Source organism: Abramis brama (genome assembly GCF_963993115.1).
Source record: "Abramis brama genome assembly, chromosome: 9".
NCBI lineage: Eukaryota > Metazoa > Chordata > Actinopteri > Cypriniformes > Leuciscidae > Abramis > Abramis brama.
This window is the reverse complement of record NC_139971.1, coordinates 38,513,080-38,530,194: the sequence shown is the minus strand read 5'-3', so window position 1 is coordinate 38,530,194 and position 17,115 is coordinate 38,513,080. Positions and strand designations below refer to the sequence as shown.

Here is a 17,115-nt window from a genome sequence, read left to right as displayed (position 1 = left end):
ATTAACCAATTTTTCATTCTGGCTTTGGCAACACATAAAGGCGCATTTTTGTAATAGCATCATGCTACTCGAACAAAATTTAAGTCAACCACTTTCAAGGACCTTGTTTTCACATACTTTCTAGTCCTTGGATCCATGTGTCTGAAATTCAAGTGCTTTCAAGCAGCCTGGGAACCCGGAGTTGTTTACTTATCGAAATTCATTCATTTAAATTCCTATTCCTAGTCAGAGAAATACTGCTCTGATTAATATATACGGCCTATCTGCTCACTTAAAAATACACTGCACCTTCAAAGTAGTTAGCTACTTTTTTTTATTTTCACAAAGATACCTTGACTGAAGTTTAATTAAAATCATGAGTAGCTTGTTACTGGCAAGCTACATTTTTAAAGTCCCCTCCTCAAACTGGACCCAGTTGTGCAAACCAGAAGATCTTTCATTGCAATCTCTGCAAATGGGAGCTTGTTAGATGCCTAAATCATTTAATTTCATTAGTCTTTACAAATTATACTGAATAGCCAAAGTGTTTAATACTGATGAATGACTCTGTTAAATCCTACAAAAGACCCTATATTAGTGAAATCACCACAGAGCTGAATCAGATGTGCTGAAAGGGGAAGTGCAGGATAGGGCCCATACCACAGCTCTGAGTAACTCGAACGCCTTGCAAAACCAAGACCCTTCACTCTATACACAGGAAACTCAAACCTCCTGCTCATGGAGGAAACAACAGCCGTTTCACCGCATCACTTTCCTGTGGGTGTACAGCTTAAGGACTGAGTGAAAAGTAAAATGGAGAGCTTCCTTCATTTATTTTTAGTTGTGAATAGGTCCATCTTCCTCTCTCACAAACCCGATAAACAATTCTCATGAGCGAGGACAAACCGCCTCAGGAATGGGTACAAGCATCATATTTGTGAACATGAGCACTTATATACTATATTTATATACTATATATATATAAATCATGGAAGTATATCAATGTTTACATTTTTCATATCACCCATGAGATGCTGGATTACTGCATGTTGTGCACCAAGTGCAGATCTAATTTCAATGGAAAAAGCTCTTCGTGTACAAGTACCAGCAAAACAAGAACAAATGGTACATTAACAAGCTTTACATGCTTTATAGTAATAGCAGTGATCAGATGATTGAACATTTGATATATATGACATTTTTATCAGATAATATAACAGTGAGGTCAAACATAGTATTTAAAGGAGTCATGACATGGATTTTATATTTTTTATTATTTTAATATGTTCCTTCAGGTTTACCTATAAAGTTAATAAAGTTTTTTGCACAAAAAAACTAATATATATATATATATATATATATATATATATATATATATATATATATGGAAATAAGATTATTTTCAAACTTCATTCTGACTCTCTGTATGAAAAGATAAGTTTTTAAGGGGCCATTTTACCATATTATTCTAATGTATTGTCTGAATTATACACACGCTGATTTGTAGCGCAAACAGTTTTACAGTTTACTGCAGTTTGATATATTCTTCTCGTCAGAGCGCCTAATAAATCGGAAGTCTCGCACATTTACAGAAAACAGTTGAAAAATAAGATGGATAAGGACGAGGAATTTTTAAGCTATGAAACTTGCAGGATGTTTTAATGGTACAATGGTGTCTTGTATGTCAAAAGATCAAGGCAAATTTGATTTCTTATGTCATGACCCCTTTAAAGGGGTTCATAAATGGCTTTTTTTTTTTTTTTTTTTTTTAATGTTTCCTGAGGTATTTTTGCATTAAAAACTGTTATCATTTATAAATAAAAGCAATTTTATACCCTGTTTTTATCCCTTTGATTTGAACACTGATTAAATAGACGGGTCTTGAAAATAAAAGCCCATTGCTGTGATTGGGTAACTTTGCATATGATATTATATTTAATCTACTCCCATCGCATTAAAACTTACAGTGCTGAGCTTTTCCAGGAAGTCATGTGATGATATATTTGGTCGGAAACGGGTCATATTGCCAGCTTCAAAAACAAATGAAAAAAAAGAGAGCTGTTTTTGGAGTAACAAAGATGTTCTGAGCTCTGAAACTTATTGAATGTTCTAATAGCACCATCACCTCTTAAATGTCAAAAATTCATGACCCCTTTAAAAAAAACTTAATGTATATGTAAAAATATAATGGTGATAAATAATATATATTTTTGCCCTTATGGCAAATGGATATTTTAAACATTAAAATGGGAGGGGGGGCTGTGTCAAACATTACAGGTAAAATAAAATCTTAATCATGACACATAATTTAGTTTTGCTGCTGTAGTGCAAAGACTATTTTAAGTGAGTCATGATGACAGATGTTTTCTTTAGTAAACGGTTTATACATCTGCTTTAAATCATGCATGTCACTTACATCAACAACAGGTCCTTTGACATAATAATTTCATTTGACATAGCCATGTATTATATTTTACTCAACCTTAGACCGTAAGATTATATTTATTCGACAAGGCCATTTTTTACTCACATTTTGGCAAGTGTTCATTTTGGACTGGAATTTCATAAAACCCTACTAATGGTAACACACTATTCAAAAAGAAGCAGGTAAAATTGAGGCTAAATGAGCCTATTAGCGCAACAGTCTCAAGCAGATTGCATTGTTGATTTTTGTACTGCTCCTAATTGCACACTGACAATATATGAACATCTGTTTCACTGCAACAACAGAATGCAAACCATTAATATGCATGTCTGTGTGTTTAAGTTAGTTACTATGCAAGTCATGGAACTTGGATAAGGAAATGTACAAGGACATGATATACAAATACTGACCTTTGACCTGTGCACCTCTCCATCATCATCCTCTCCACCGACGCCCAGGATCTTGCGAGTCTTGAGTCGGCTCACCAGATCGGTCTGACTGTGTTTCTTCATCAGAGGCGGATGAGGTTTAGAAGCCATTCCAGAAGTCTACAGAGGAGAAGAGGAGTGAGAGAACAAGATGAGATCTGATTTGTCACTTCATGCTCATGCATGTTCTCGTTTGCTCTGGGAATGGAGTTCTCACTCTTCTTCTAACAAGACAAGATCTTTACTATGCACAATCCTCTTGCGCACCAGGCTGTCCTGACAAACCAGTGACCCTTATATAAAGTAATGGATTACTCAAGAGAATAAATAATATTTTGCTCTCGAAAAGGCAGTAAAACAACATCACATGAGGTATAACAAGTCTTGACAAGATCCTCGGTTCCTGTGGCACATTTGCAGTCAAATTGGGCACAGCATCAAATCAGCATATTATAATGATTTCTGAAGGATCATGTACTGATTTCTGAAGGATTATGGACTGGAGTAATGGCTGGAAATTTAGCTTTGCTATCACAGAAAAGAAAAAAAAACATGGAAAATTATTTTTAAATAGTAATATTGTGAACTATTACACAAATTCAAATAAGGTGAAGGCCGTTTTGTTTTCGACACACGCAATAGACCAACTACAAAAGACTGGGCCATCTGACCAATAGTGAAATACTGTTAATTTCACTAACAAAAACTATGAAATGTTTGTTGACATGCTTTTTTCCCCCATGACTAAGATGAGATGATGACAAGACGACAATACGGTTATCAAACAATAACTATGACATGCAATATCTTTGAAGAAAAAAAAACGAGAATAAAATGTAATAAAAATAAAAAAAGTTCCAAAATCCGTCTTTATATTTGTCGGGAAATAATAAAAATAATAAAAAAATATATATAAGAGGAGACATAATATTACAGACTGCTGAACAAGCCTCTACCACTATGTTTGCTGTTTCCAGATCTCAATAGTTTAAATCCCAATTGGTTACCATTGACTTCCCAAATACCTTCTTTTATATTCCAAAGAACAAAGGACATTCATACGTGTGAAACGACATGAGGGAGATTAAATGACGACATAATTTTAATTTTTGAGAGAACTATTCTTTTTATACCCATTTAAATCCCAATAATCACATGGCATTATTTATGCAGATGTAATTGCAGTGTAAATATATCTGAATACCAATTATATGCAGCTTCTGAAAAAAGAAAATCATGGCCATTGTAGCCTAAAAGTTTATGTGTAATAAATTCTATGTTGAATAAAATAAAATAAAATAAATCTAAAGCCACTTGTAATGTATATTTGGGGCTTTCCTCATTTCACACAATAATGACTTTAAATGATCTTTTGGAGGTAATTTCTCAGGCAGATTTGATGTGCGATTAATTAAGATGAATTAGTCGACACATCATGTAATTAATTTTGTGTGTATGATAGTGACAGTGAATCTCTGTGAGGCAAAGGATTACTCAAGGGAATTAATTATATTTTCCTCTCAAAAAGGCAGTAAAAAGAAATCCTTAGAAGCTCCTTAGTTCCTGCTGCACGTTTGCGGTCAATTCGGGGACAGCACTTCTATAAGAGAACATGGATATGAACGTCCTGACATGAGGACACAATGCAACTTTATCTCTCGCAGTTGTGGATTTATTTCCCATGTCTGCAATGTAATTTCCTGTTATTTGGACATTACTTTTCACATTTGTGACCCTGGACAACAAAACCAGTCACATGGGTCAATTTTCTGAAATTGAGATTTATACATCATATGAAAGCTGAATAAATAAGCGTTCCATTGATGTATGGTTTGTTAGGATATGAGAACATTTGGCCGAGATACAACTACTTTAAAATCTGGAATCTGAGGGTGCAAAAAAATCAAAACATTGAGAAAATCTCCTTTAAAATTGTCAATTTATGTTCACGATTGTGCTGCATTCACTCACAAAAATAAATGTTTTATACATTTACAGTAGGAAATTTACAAAATATCTTCATGGAAAGTGATCTTTACTTAATATCCTAATGATTTTTGGAATTAGATCATTTTGACCCATACAATGTTTTGTTGGCTATTGCCACAAATATACCCGTGCGACTTGTGACTGGTTTTGTGATTCAGGGTCACATATGTGATATGCGAGACCTTTGTTCCCCAGTGATGTTGTTTTGTAGAAAAAGGACATTTGAATGTCAGATGTAGACATGACTATAGCATGTACTGCTTGTTCTGCAGGAACATTATATCTCAGGTGACTTTCAGTGTGTGTACTCCAGTCACCTGCTCTCGTGTACTGGACAGCAGAGGTACAGACGGCGAGTGCTCCCCCAGCAGAGGGAGAGAGGAGTTCGGTGTCACAATCGATTAGGAAAAGGATGAAATGTGTCTGAGGCTCCAGCCCTACTGAGCCTGAAGGTGTTCAGGAAACTGCAAGAGCAAAAGTACAGTCATCACCGGTGTGCTCTTCAGACAGCAAGATGTAGAAGCACATAAAATAAAAAAAGCAAAGCAGTATTCATTTCAGTACTAATGAAGATGTCATTCGACCAGTAGATAAATTAAAAAAAAGGAATTAAATCATAGATGAATGCATTGATGAATTAATAAATCAGTCACTGCAACATATTGCAATCATTTTCGGTCCAAGACTGATGAAACCTACCAAAACCAACAGATGAAACTTATTCAATCATAGATATACAGGCTACTAATTTAAAGATAGAACATGTCATTTAAATGCTGTGAATAATAAAGTAATGAATAATATAATAATTAATAATAAAGGTATCCATTTGAACTGCACTGTTTAAAACTGTACACACACAGAATTTACAATATACAGTAAATAACTTTTTTTTTTTAAATAAAAAAAAATATATAAATATAAATATATAAATAAAAATTGTATTTAAGCAAGGATGCATTAAATTGATCAAAAATTAAAGTAAATATTTTTTTCCCAATAATTTTCTATTCAAGATACAGTTCATTTGAATAAAAAAAAATGGTTCCACAAAAATATTAAAGCAACACCAAAGAACTTTTCCTCTTCGGTCGCCCTACAGGTTGGAAGCGGAATTGTCCATTACCGCTGTCGTAAATAATTTAGCCGCTACTCGCCTACTGTCTCACGCACACTCGCTGTTCATCCAGCACCGGCTTTGGAATGAACGATGTCCACAGACAAGGTAGAGTATGTTGCATGATTTTATGAAAGTATGATGTATTGAGACATCAGAAACGAAGAAAAACTAAATAATGACTATTGTAACGCTTGCCGTAAAGCAAGTCGAATTTGTAGTTTCTTATGTCTCATTCGAACTACAGAAACGCGACCTGATCTGGCAAACTTGCATAGTGTGGTTATAGCATATATAGGGCTGCAAAGCGAATCCAGAAGTGCCTTTCACCCTGTTACGACTTGATGAACCACTGAAACCATTTTGTAAACTTTATTTTAAGGTAAAAAATAATCTTTAGTGTTGCTTTGAGCTGCAACTGTTTTCAAAATAGAATGATTAGAATGATTTCTAAAGGATCTTGTTACACTGAGAAGTGTTGCATGTGCAATAATTCTTAATGGTTCATTGAACAAACACGAAAAACATAAAGCTTTGCGTATTATCAAGCGAAAATATTGGCATCTGCATTTAAAAAACACACATCAGCTGATCATCACAGGAAAACAATGAATGGATTAATTGCTTTACGGAGCCTGTGTGTGAATTTAACATCACAGATAAGAGGCAGGCAATGGGCCAAGCTGCCTTCAATCAATGTACAGCAAATCAAATAAACGAGCCAGGCGATGCCATTCAAATGCGTCGTTCCAATGCGTTTCTTGACATGAGGCTGCTGGAGTGATGCTGATGCAGTTGCCTAGCAACCCCTCAGATTGCGCATTTGGCACCCTCCCTCATTATCGAAAGTATATATTCTGTGACAAGGCTCTGTTCATCTTGACAACTCACCCCATTGTTATTCTTCTGGCGGTCAAATCAAGCCTTTGACGCAAGTTAAAGATCGCGCGGCCGTGTGCGAGTTTTAACGTCTGGCTTTGTCAGGTTAAAGGCTCCATGTGAAGCTGAATTTTTAAAGTGTGGCTACTGTATATAGAATTTTGAAGCTAATGACAGATGGAAAGATGAAGCAAAGCCTTCATTTTTCATTTTAAAAAAATCATCCAGACACTCCGGGAAGACTTCAGCATTTGGTGGTGAGCATATAAAGGAGGAATTAAATATTAATGGATTTGCTAAACAGCAACACACTGCAACTGCAAGAAAAACAGACAAGTACATGCTTGTGTGAGTGAATGAAAGATTTTTAGCTGCAGGACAAAAGCCCACCAGAGCATTTCTCCTCAGCATCAGTATGTTGGGGATATTAAACATGTATACAATGTGAAAATGAGGATGATCATGAAAGCATGTGATCTGAATAGGGCTGCAACTAACGATTATTTTGATAATCGATTAATCGGGCGATTATTTTTACGATTAATCGATTAATCGGTTTATGTACTTATATTTTAGTTTTGCCCATTTTTTTCCAAGTAAATTATTAACAAAGGGTCCTTATCATTCAATATAGACTTTTTAGAGATTTTAACCATTTTGCATTGTCATATCCTCATCAAAAACATACTTGGAGTTGTGTTTTATTATGTGTTAGTAATCCTTTGTCGGACTCTTCTGCTATCAAAACACTGACCCATACGTACTCTAGCAAATTTCACAAGGAGACTTCAAATGTTTTCACCATGGCAGTCATTAGGGCTCCTAAAGTAGTTTAATAACATCCCGAACAAAGCTTATTAAGAAATCTTGCAGAACATATTTTCACGAAGAATAAGAATAAAGACTACAGTTGCAGTAAATTGCATTTTATTTTATTTTTTCCTGTAAACACACAGCTTATACCTGGGAAACAGCTTTATAGCTTATGCTGTGAAATCAATCAGAAAGTAGCTTTTTTTTGGTAAATTTATGGTAAACTTTCGTTCCTACCAAAACATTAGTTCTGAGAAAAAATAATGAATTGCAGAGTTTAACCATCATAGAGTTAAAGTGTATCATTTGCTTGTGACAAGTCCAGTCAGTTTAACAGAGAGCCCCGGCCGCGCGCGCGCACTCACCCGAGCGCTGTCTTGCTCTCTCTCTCTCCCTCGCGCATATTAATCAAAATCAATTGATACGATGGTATCGGAAAAAAAAACTCTCCAGTGATGAAATGTTTTCTTTGTTGACAAATCTTGTGCGATATCCTAAACTGCCGAATGCTGCTTCGTTCGATTAGTTTTATCTTCCGCTTTTTTCTTTTTCTTTCTCGAGCTCCACTGCCGTCTGCCTCCGCCATCTCGCTGAATGCCGCACAGACGCTGTGCGGGAAGCACGTGACATAAAACAAGGCCAGCTATTGGCTATTCGCTACTTCTCCTGCTGTACTGGCTGAGTAAAACCTCCGGTGGCTCATTACTGCCACACTTTGGTCACCGCAGATTTAAAATATGCACGAAATGAGCCGCTTATGGCAAATAAAAGTTATTTAGCAACTAATCGATGACTAAATTAGTTGACAACTATTTTAATAATCGATTTTAATCGATTAAATCGATTAGTTGTTTCAGCTCTAGATCTGAATGGAACTTTATAACTTCAGTCATCAATCTAGGATAACTCATGTTATAAATAAATTATTTTACTTAATATTAGAACTGTTAAGCCTAATGAATGAAACAAGAAAGCAATCATCATTAGCATTAATTAGCCCTCTGGTGCTACATAAAATTGCTTGTGTGAGGTAAAAAATAATACACAGCCCTTGCATCTTATAAATATATAATACAATAAAATGAGTGCAAGGCTATTTCTCATACAGTCATATGCATCTCTGGACACACAAATGATCGCAATTAATCAATTACTTCATACACACACATTATGCCATTTTCTTTATGGTTTTGTATGGTTTTGGGGGGGGGGGGTGTAAAATAAATAAATGATCAAATAATTGAATAAACATACAAATAAATAAATAAACATACAAATAAATAAATAAACATACAAATAAATAAATAAATAAATAAATAAATAAATGAATGAATGAATGAATGAATGAATACGCAAATGAAAAAATAAATAAATAACTTAATTAATAATACTACTTACAGCTGGTATTAATGTGTGTCTCCTGAGTCCACTTGTAACTGGATTTCACTTTAGGTATTTTACCACTTGCAAAATGGGCTTTCAATAAAACTTCCTGTCAGAAAAATAGGCAGAAAAATAATTCAATCAGAGGTGCTAACTGACTACAGAAAACAGAGAAAAAAAGCTGTCGTCTTCCTTTTGCCAAATAGGTAGGAAAACTTCAACACCCATAATGCACTGGGCATGTTGAAAGGTTATTTTCGTAAAGGAAAACTGAAACTAAGACTAAAACTATTGGTCAAAAAACATTTTCGCAAACTAAAATAAACTTTAATTTATTTTATTTTTTAATGTAAACGCGCTACACGGACATGTTGCACTTTTTCAGCGTCTCGCGCATGACACTACGTTCTAAAACCCGGCACTCAAGTTAAAATAAGTTCAACTTTTTAAAAAGACGCGTCTCGAGACCTTGCACTTTTTCCTCATTCCACTGCCCTCGTCTCGTGTTTGTCAAAGCAAAAACGCTTTCTGTGTGAACCAGCCCTAAGTAGCAGAAATGGCCATCACGTCTAGACCTTATATGTAAATACAGCTGCACGTTAATTCCAGGTAAGATAACAATCTAAAAACTTAATAATAAACAAGATACCACACATATTAGACAGGATACCACACTGAGCAGGAAACGGAAAAAAACAAATGGCATGTCTAGCCCACAAATGGACGTACATTTTCAGAGTAGAAGTCAACTAAATGTCAAGTAAATAAATATAACTGTGAGTATATGATATTAAAAGATGCAATAGATAAAAAAGCATAAATTGATCAATATAAGAATATGTTTGAAAGGATTAATCATAGAAATAACCATAAAAGAATAATCATAATAATCATACACATTTATTTTTCTTTCTTATACACGTTTAATAAGATATCATCTATAATATGAATGATTTGAATGAATAATTTTTACTTTTATACTTATAAGCTGCATTTGTTTGGTTCTTTGTTCAATCTCAAACAATTATTTTATTTTTATTATTAAGAAGTTTGCACAAGAGTTAACTGTAAACAGCAAACATTAAACTTTGCTGAAATTAAATGTCTAACTGGAAGTCTTCTGTTAACTCTGCTAAACTATAATTACTAAAACTAAAACTGAAACTAAATATATAAAAAAACTAAATAGAAATATGTTCACAAAATAAAAACTAAACTAAAACTATTAATGAAACGAAATTTATAGGAAATTTGAAAATGATATTAAAATAAAATTTAAAAATTTAAAAATTTAAATTTGCAAACCTATAATAACCTAATGACAAGATGCCAAGGCAGAGTCAAATACCGCCTTGCCTTAGTAGGGAATACTTCTTAGCAAACTTTTAGTCATAATGCTGTTGACTTGTATTGTTCCCAGGTGCAAGAATTCAAAGAGTAAACATTTAGCGGGAGTGAGTTACTTTCAGTTTCCAGTGAAGCATCCAGCGCGTTTAGGCAATGGATAAAGGCTGCAAAGAATCAAAAATTTTGTGTTTCATTTTTAACATTATGCTGTTTAAAGAATAGACATATACGTACAATACACTTTTCAGAAATAAAACTACCCGTACTGTTCTGTTAATAGCCTTCTGTCGATCCGACTATCTGTGGGCTAATCTGTAGTGTTCACGAAAGCCATGGGTCAGAAGTCATCCGGCAGACTCTCTGACACATTAACGTGAATTTCTCGGTAACAATGAGAAGGAGTAAACATTGTTCATTTAAATATATCACCAACATTGTTACAAAGCGGGTTGAAAATCTGCGACACTTTAATACATCACTGCTAGGAATGCAAAACAAATATTATTGAAAATAAATAAATAAAAGACTAAAACCTGTATATAAAATATAAAACCTAGCTGAAAAATAAATGCATAATTCATTTATTATATCTATAGACTAGCAAGGCAACCTTTGTTGGAAAAACCTTTAATCATTTTCAAGAAGCAAAGTGTGTCTCATCAGTCTCAAAGCGTACTCTTCCGTGGGATCTGTGGCTTATTGACTTTGCATTCAATTATAATCCATCTTCAGAGTAGAATCTGAACTCTTAATAAGTAAACACCTCAAATAAAGACTGTGCAGAGGCTGAATGGCATTCGTCACCCACGACAACATCTTAATTAAAAAGTATTTTCTCAAAGCACCGTCTAAATGCATTTTATACACAATACAATTGAAATTTGCGCATTTTAACAAACAGCTACAACCCGATGTACGGTTGCTGGTCCATTAGTCCTAAACGCTGGGACAAAGCATGATGCTTTTATTTCCTGAAAGCATCTGTCAGACATAGTCGTGCCTCTGATTTGGGTGTTCATTCTTGCAAATGCATCTCTCATTGCTCAGTGAGATCATGTTCTCCATTAACATTACAGCTGAAATTATTTTAGACTAAGGCCATGGTTGACGCTAACACAATTTCTGGAACAAAACAAAAACAAAATACATTTATCCCCATTGACGACCATTCAAAAATTAGGAGTGAATTTTGGCACAAATTACATTTCTTATATTTCTAATATATATATATTTTTTATTAGTGCCTAATTGTTTAGTGGATCCCAAAAGCATGACATTTTTGTTTTTACTATAGTTTTTTAAAGTAAAAAAAAAAATTACAAATAAAACTAAATGGCATTTCAGTACAAATTCATAATTTCCTTGGCAATGTGGCTGATACTAGCAATAAAATTTCAATGTGTGATTTTAAATGCGTTTCTGTTAATATAAACAAATTTGGCAACATGCTGCCTCACAATTAAACTTAATGGTATTTTGGTAGAAATTCATCTTTCACTTGGTAATATGGCTGATATTCCCATTAATCAGGGTTACTACACATTTCTAATTTAAAATTCCATTCTTATCCAGACTCAAATATCCAAACCTTATCTGTATATTTTTATGCACATATTTAACATAAATGGACCATACAACATTATTTTCAGCATTATGTTTGGTATATACAGTCTTATGTAAATATTTTTATTTTCTCTGGGGGTTTTTCATTGGTGTTCTTGAAGTGATAGCATGCTCTAAAACGGAAGAGGGGCAATAGTCTGGAACCACAAATATTTTTCCATACTTGGTTTTCTTTTTTCCATATGCCTCTGGTCATTCAATGTAAAATCTGGTTCTGGAAGCAAAACCAGTTGAGAACCATCATCAGATTACACCCAGAGTCCATTGGGTTGCTACAATAATTGCTGGCATCATGTCATCCTCTTGACAAAGTCAGGGGGTTTGTGAGAAAAGGGCAAATAAGCTTCAGGCTAAAAGGAACATGCCTCTAATTGACAGCCTGTGACAACATGACAAAAACAAAGCAAGGAATCTCCTCCTAAAGCTAACCAGCTGCTGGACGAGCACAAGCCGGCACAGAAGTTATTAAACCCGGTAACACACAAATGTCAAACCGATAGCAGCTTTTCAGTTCATTTACTTCTCTGGAGTCCGGCACATGACATGTGGACAAAAATATATATGTGGCCAAGAATACGTTCACTCGTTTTAGTTAAAGCATGGCCACGAATTATGAATTTGTTCCCACAATTGTTTAATTCGTTCCCTCATTTTAGTAATTTGTGGCCATGTTGAACTAATTCATTCCCTCGTTTTGATTTAACTTAAACAAGGGAATTAATTATTAGCACATGGCCCAATTTAATAATTTGGCATGTTCTTTTTTGTTTTTCACTTACAGGTAAAAAGAAGTTTGGTATAACTGGTATAAATATGGGCTGTGAGTTTCCCTTCAATAACAAAATAAACACACAACAAAATGACAGTGGTGAGAAAACAACAGCAATTAAGAAAGCATCTGATCATAGTGACGTAGATATCAACAAAGGTGGGGTTGCACCAGTCGTTCGCAAGTTCCTACTTGAATTGGAACGTAAAGTCCACACTAGAGGCTTAATAACTACTAGTTAGTTTGTAACTAACTCTGTACTTTATACGGTTGCACTATTTGTTCTTAAGGCTTACGTAACTAGTAGGTCGTAGCTCTCTGTTAAAGGTGCTCTAAGCCAGGGTTTCTCAAACTCGGTCCTGGAGGGCCACTGTCCTGCACAGTTTAGCTCCAACCCTGATCAAACACACCTAGCTGTGAGTTTCTAGTGATCCTGAAGACACTGATTAGCTTGTTCAGGTGTGTTTGATCAGGGTTGGAGCTAAACTCTGCAGGACAGTGGCCCTCCAGGACCGAGTTTGAGAAACCCTGCTCTAAGCGATGTCACGCGTTTTTTAGGCCAAAATATTTTGTCACATACCGCAATCATCTCATCACTATCCGCTAGCTGCCTGTCCCCTGAAGACACTGTAAAAAAACGCGGTCTCTGTAGACAGCCCAGGCTCCACAAACGGCAAGAAAAACAAACTGGCCCAGCCTGGACCACGAAACATAAACAGTGTTCCAGCCAATAACCGACAAGAATAATTTGGGGGTGGTGGCTGGGGGGTTAGTACGTGTGCACATGAAGGGGGGTGTGGGAAGTGAGAGAGAGAAGCATGAAGAGGGAAGTTAGCTAGAGGAGAGATGTCCTAGACAACGACAACGACTAACGTTAAAATTTTATATTCTTGAGAATTTCGATATGGCCGACACACGACCAAAGAGATGACGTTCCAAATGAACAAATAGCCAAAGAAGAGGGAAAAGGAGAAGGAACGCGCGAAGTCCCGAATTCATGACTGTTTCAGGAAGCACGGAAGGGAGGGGGAGGGGACGGGATGAGGAGGAGGGAGGGTCGAGCTAGCCTCTGTTTTGTTTGACAATACTCCGAACGTCAACAAGAAATGCTGTCACCCAACATCGCTTAGAGCACCTTTAAGTAATGCGTAGTCACATAAAATGACATAAACCTTCAATGATTCAATAGCAGCCTTCAAATACGTGAGAAGAGGTTGTTAAAATGCTGTGAATTTCAGTTTATCCTTCATTCTAGCTTCTTTTGCCTCATGTCACTAACGGTAAAAATAAGCTTCCATAAAATACAATACTACTCAATCATGGATAACAATATTTCAATTATATGCAAATAATACTGAGAAACTGTATTTGAAATGAATAAGGATCAATTAATAAATACTGATACAAAAAATTACAAGAAATGACATTTATTTATTATGACTGATTTTCTTTAACACGGAGTGATGCACACAGAGACGACGAGTTTGTGTTGAAGAGCCGCTAACAAAGTAATTTATTCCCATAATGATCTCTCTCTTAAAATGTAAGCGAGTGTAATTGTAAGCATTATCACACAGGTCCAAAGAACTGAAGTCTGTCGGGTAAAATAAGAGCTTATAAATGCAGTTCAGTCAGTCTGCTAGTTTATTACAACTATTACTGCTGTTCGGAGGCTTCCCAGAAATATTCAGCTTGTGTAGTTATGCTTCAACTAAGTTTAATGATGCAACGCAAAAATATTTAGTAGTGCAAGTTGTAATTTAGTGCCCATTTACGTCAAACCTAGGCTGTGACTTACACACAGCTGGTGCAACCGGCCCCAAAGCACACCGACCAATTACATAATCGCCACGGACCGATGGTGGTTTACCAGCCGGAGCAAACTTTTCCGGGAAAGGTCACTTTTGCAAGCTGCTTTGAACTCCTAGGCCTTCAGTTCACTGAAGAGCTCCTTGTATGGCTACTGCTACACAAACTGAATTTCTCCCAGTAAAGCAAATGATTTCTTACACATTCAAACTCAACGTCTGTTAAAGATAGACTGCAGGATGAAATGAAAATAAACATTTTGGTCAAAACTATACAAGTGGATTAAAATAACTAATGAGGTGCTCGGTTTACAATGCTGTAGAAAATGTAAAGTTGTGGACATTTATCAACAAATGGTTTTCATTGTATACATTAATTTGACTTACAAAATGCATGTTTTACTCCATGTTTACACAAGCGTGTCTCGGCTTGCACTGTATAAGCTTGCAGAGCAGTAAATGTTGCAGTGCAGCTGCTGAAGAGACCTCATTAAAACACACTCTATCATCTTCACAACACACCTGTTGCATCTCCATCTCTCTCTACACATCCATCTGGGATGTACGTTACAAGTATTATCTGTGCATCAGTCACTTATGGTTTTGTTTGTTATGGTTTGCTTGACTCCATGTTTATTTACATATTCATACTTTATATATAATGAATGATTGTACCGATAACTGATTCAGCAGTGAGGTCTCCTCTCTCAGGATAATATCTGTTGCCAATGTAAAATTTAAACCAGCTATTTTTAAGATTACAGACTTGTGGATTTAAATATCTCTTGCACTCAGTTTAAAGGTCGGTTTTGTAAGGAAATCTCTGCCAAGAACAACAACATAAACGTTAGTAGAGACAGAATAAGGGGAAGGAGACAGACCACTTGTGGGAAAATGTATGGGAGAAAACAATGCTTAAATAGCATGATATAGGAGAATATGGAGCTCATACTCAAAAACTGAGCAAAAATAAGCAATTTGGTGCAGTTGCTAGTGGTGTAGTCCTAATACAAAAAGTTGTTTACTATAACGCATTTGTTATACAATGCATAACGAAATAGTTGCAATTTAGCATGTATAATTGCAATTAAAACTCTATATAATTATAATTAAAGGGGTCATGACATGGATTGTTTATTTTATTTTAATGTTCCTTAAGGTTTACTTATAATGTTAATAAAGTTTTTTGCACAAAAAGACTGTCATTTACACACAATGCATTATGAAATCATTTTCTTACAGTGTCATTCAGCTACTGTCAGATTCAATAAAGTCGGCTGCTTCATCTTTCAGCAAAAGTTTCAACAAAACAAAATGCTCCGAACAAACATAAACTGGACATTTAAACTGGACGCCTCAAAGCAAATGTTCTTTCACTCTTCCGACTGTACTGTTGACGTCAGACTCAAGTGCGTGGAGTGTCAGAAACTGAACGCGCATCAGTATACTGTATCAGTGTAGACAGCATCTGGGTTTATTGATGTGACGCTCACATCCAGTGTAGGCAAATGTCAGCCGTTAAAAATAAAAATCTGCCTGCCTCTATGGGAATTTAACATAGGGGTGTCCAGACTTATGCACCCTGTATTTTAAGGAAGAACATTAATTTATTTAAGATACATTATTCATTCACAAAGAAAACTGGTGTCCTTAAAGGTTGGATTTTTCCTAATTTTTTAAATTAAGGCATTAAGTTCAATTTCCAAAAGATGATTTTTTATTCCTCTTTTTAGTCAACTTTAGCATGGGTGTCTAAACTTATGCATAGCACTGTATTTGTACAAGGCTACAATATATATAAAGATATTAGTAAATTAACTTGATTACTACTACAGAACTTCTAGTTTCAGCAATAACAGCTTTCATAATTAAGGAAGCATTCATTTTATAATTGGGATTTTTATTAACACTCCGTCTCATTTCACAGTAAAATGCACTAATATGGGTGGCACACCTAGTACTACACATTCGCAGTTTTAATGAATTATGTAATTGTCACAGCACTGATTTCACAGTCACTCGTACAGAGGCCATGAAAAAGACATCAGCAGAGATAAACTGAATGGCATTTCCTACATTTGCTGCATCAGTTGTGATGAGTTTTTCTATCTGTTTGAGCTTAAGGAGCTTTCCTGCACTTGTCTATTTACACCAATTCATGGTCTGTCACAGGAGCTTACTGTGAGTGACAGGCCAAAAAAGTGGAACGTTCTTGTTGATGCACCCAGCTGAGACATTGGCTCCCTCGGCAGAGCTCAACAGTAAACATTACCTACATTTACACAGAAACACGACTGAGAGACTAAGTGCAAACTGCGTTGTGTTGGTGCACCTGTAAGACTAGGCATTTTACATGCAGAAAGTAAACTAATCAAATAATAAATTATGTCAAATTCAGATCAGTCATGCAACTGTACTGTAATTAAAAATGATGTGTCCAGCTTCTAGTGTCCTTTCGTTGAAAATCGCTCTGTTTTCTATGGTGCTGGATGGTTACAGGCTCTGTTTACATTCACTTTGGGCAATTCGATCACAAGACCGACTGACATTTACAG

At 35.4% G+C, this 17,115-nt stretch overlaps 1 protein-coding gene across 6 annotated transcripts in view; it reads right to left on the bottom strand.

Annotated features, from left to right (window-relative positions):
- tp53i11b (tumor protein p53 inducible protein 11b) overlaps positions 1-17,115 on the bottom strand; it is a 67,210-nt gene that overhangs the window by 24,986 nt on the left and 25,109 nt on the right. For 2 of the 6 annotated variants that reach the window (XM_084123751.1, XM_084123752.1), the window contains exons 2-4: positions 9,029-9,122; positions 5,139-5,285; positions 2,815-2,952 (exon numbers count right to left, since the gene is read on the bottom strand). In XM_084123751.1, coding sequence (XP_083979877.1) covers positions 2,815-2,943 — 129 coding nt within the window. In that variant the 5' untranslated portion in view covers positions 2,944-2,952; positions 5,139-5,285; positions 9,029-9,122. The remainder of the gene's footprint in view (positions 1-2,814; positions 2,953-5,138; positions 5,286-9,028; positions 9,123-17,115) is intronic. The other 4 variants (XM_084123753.1, XM_084123754.1, XM_084123755.1 and 1 more) reach the window with 2 other exon arrangements.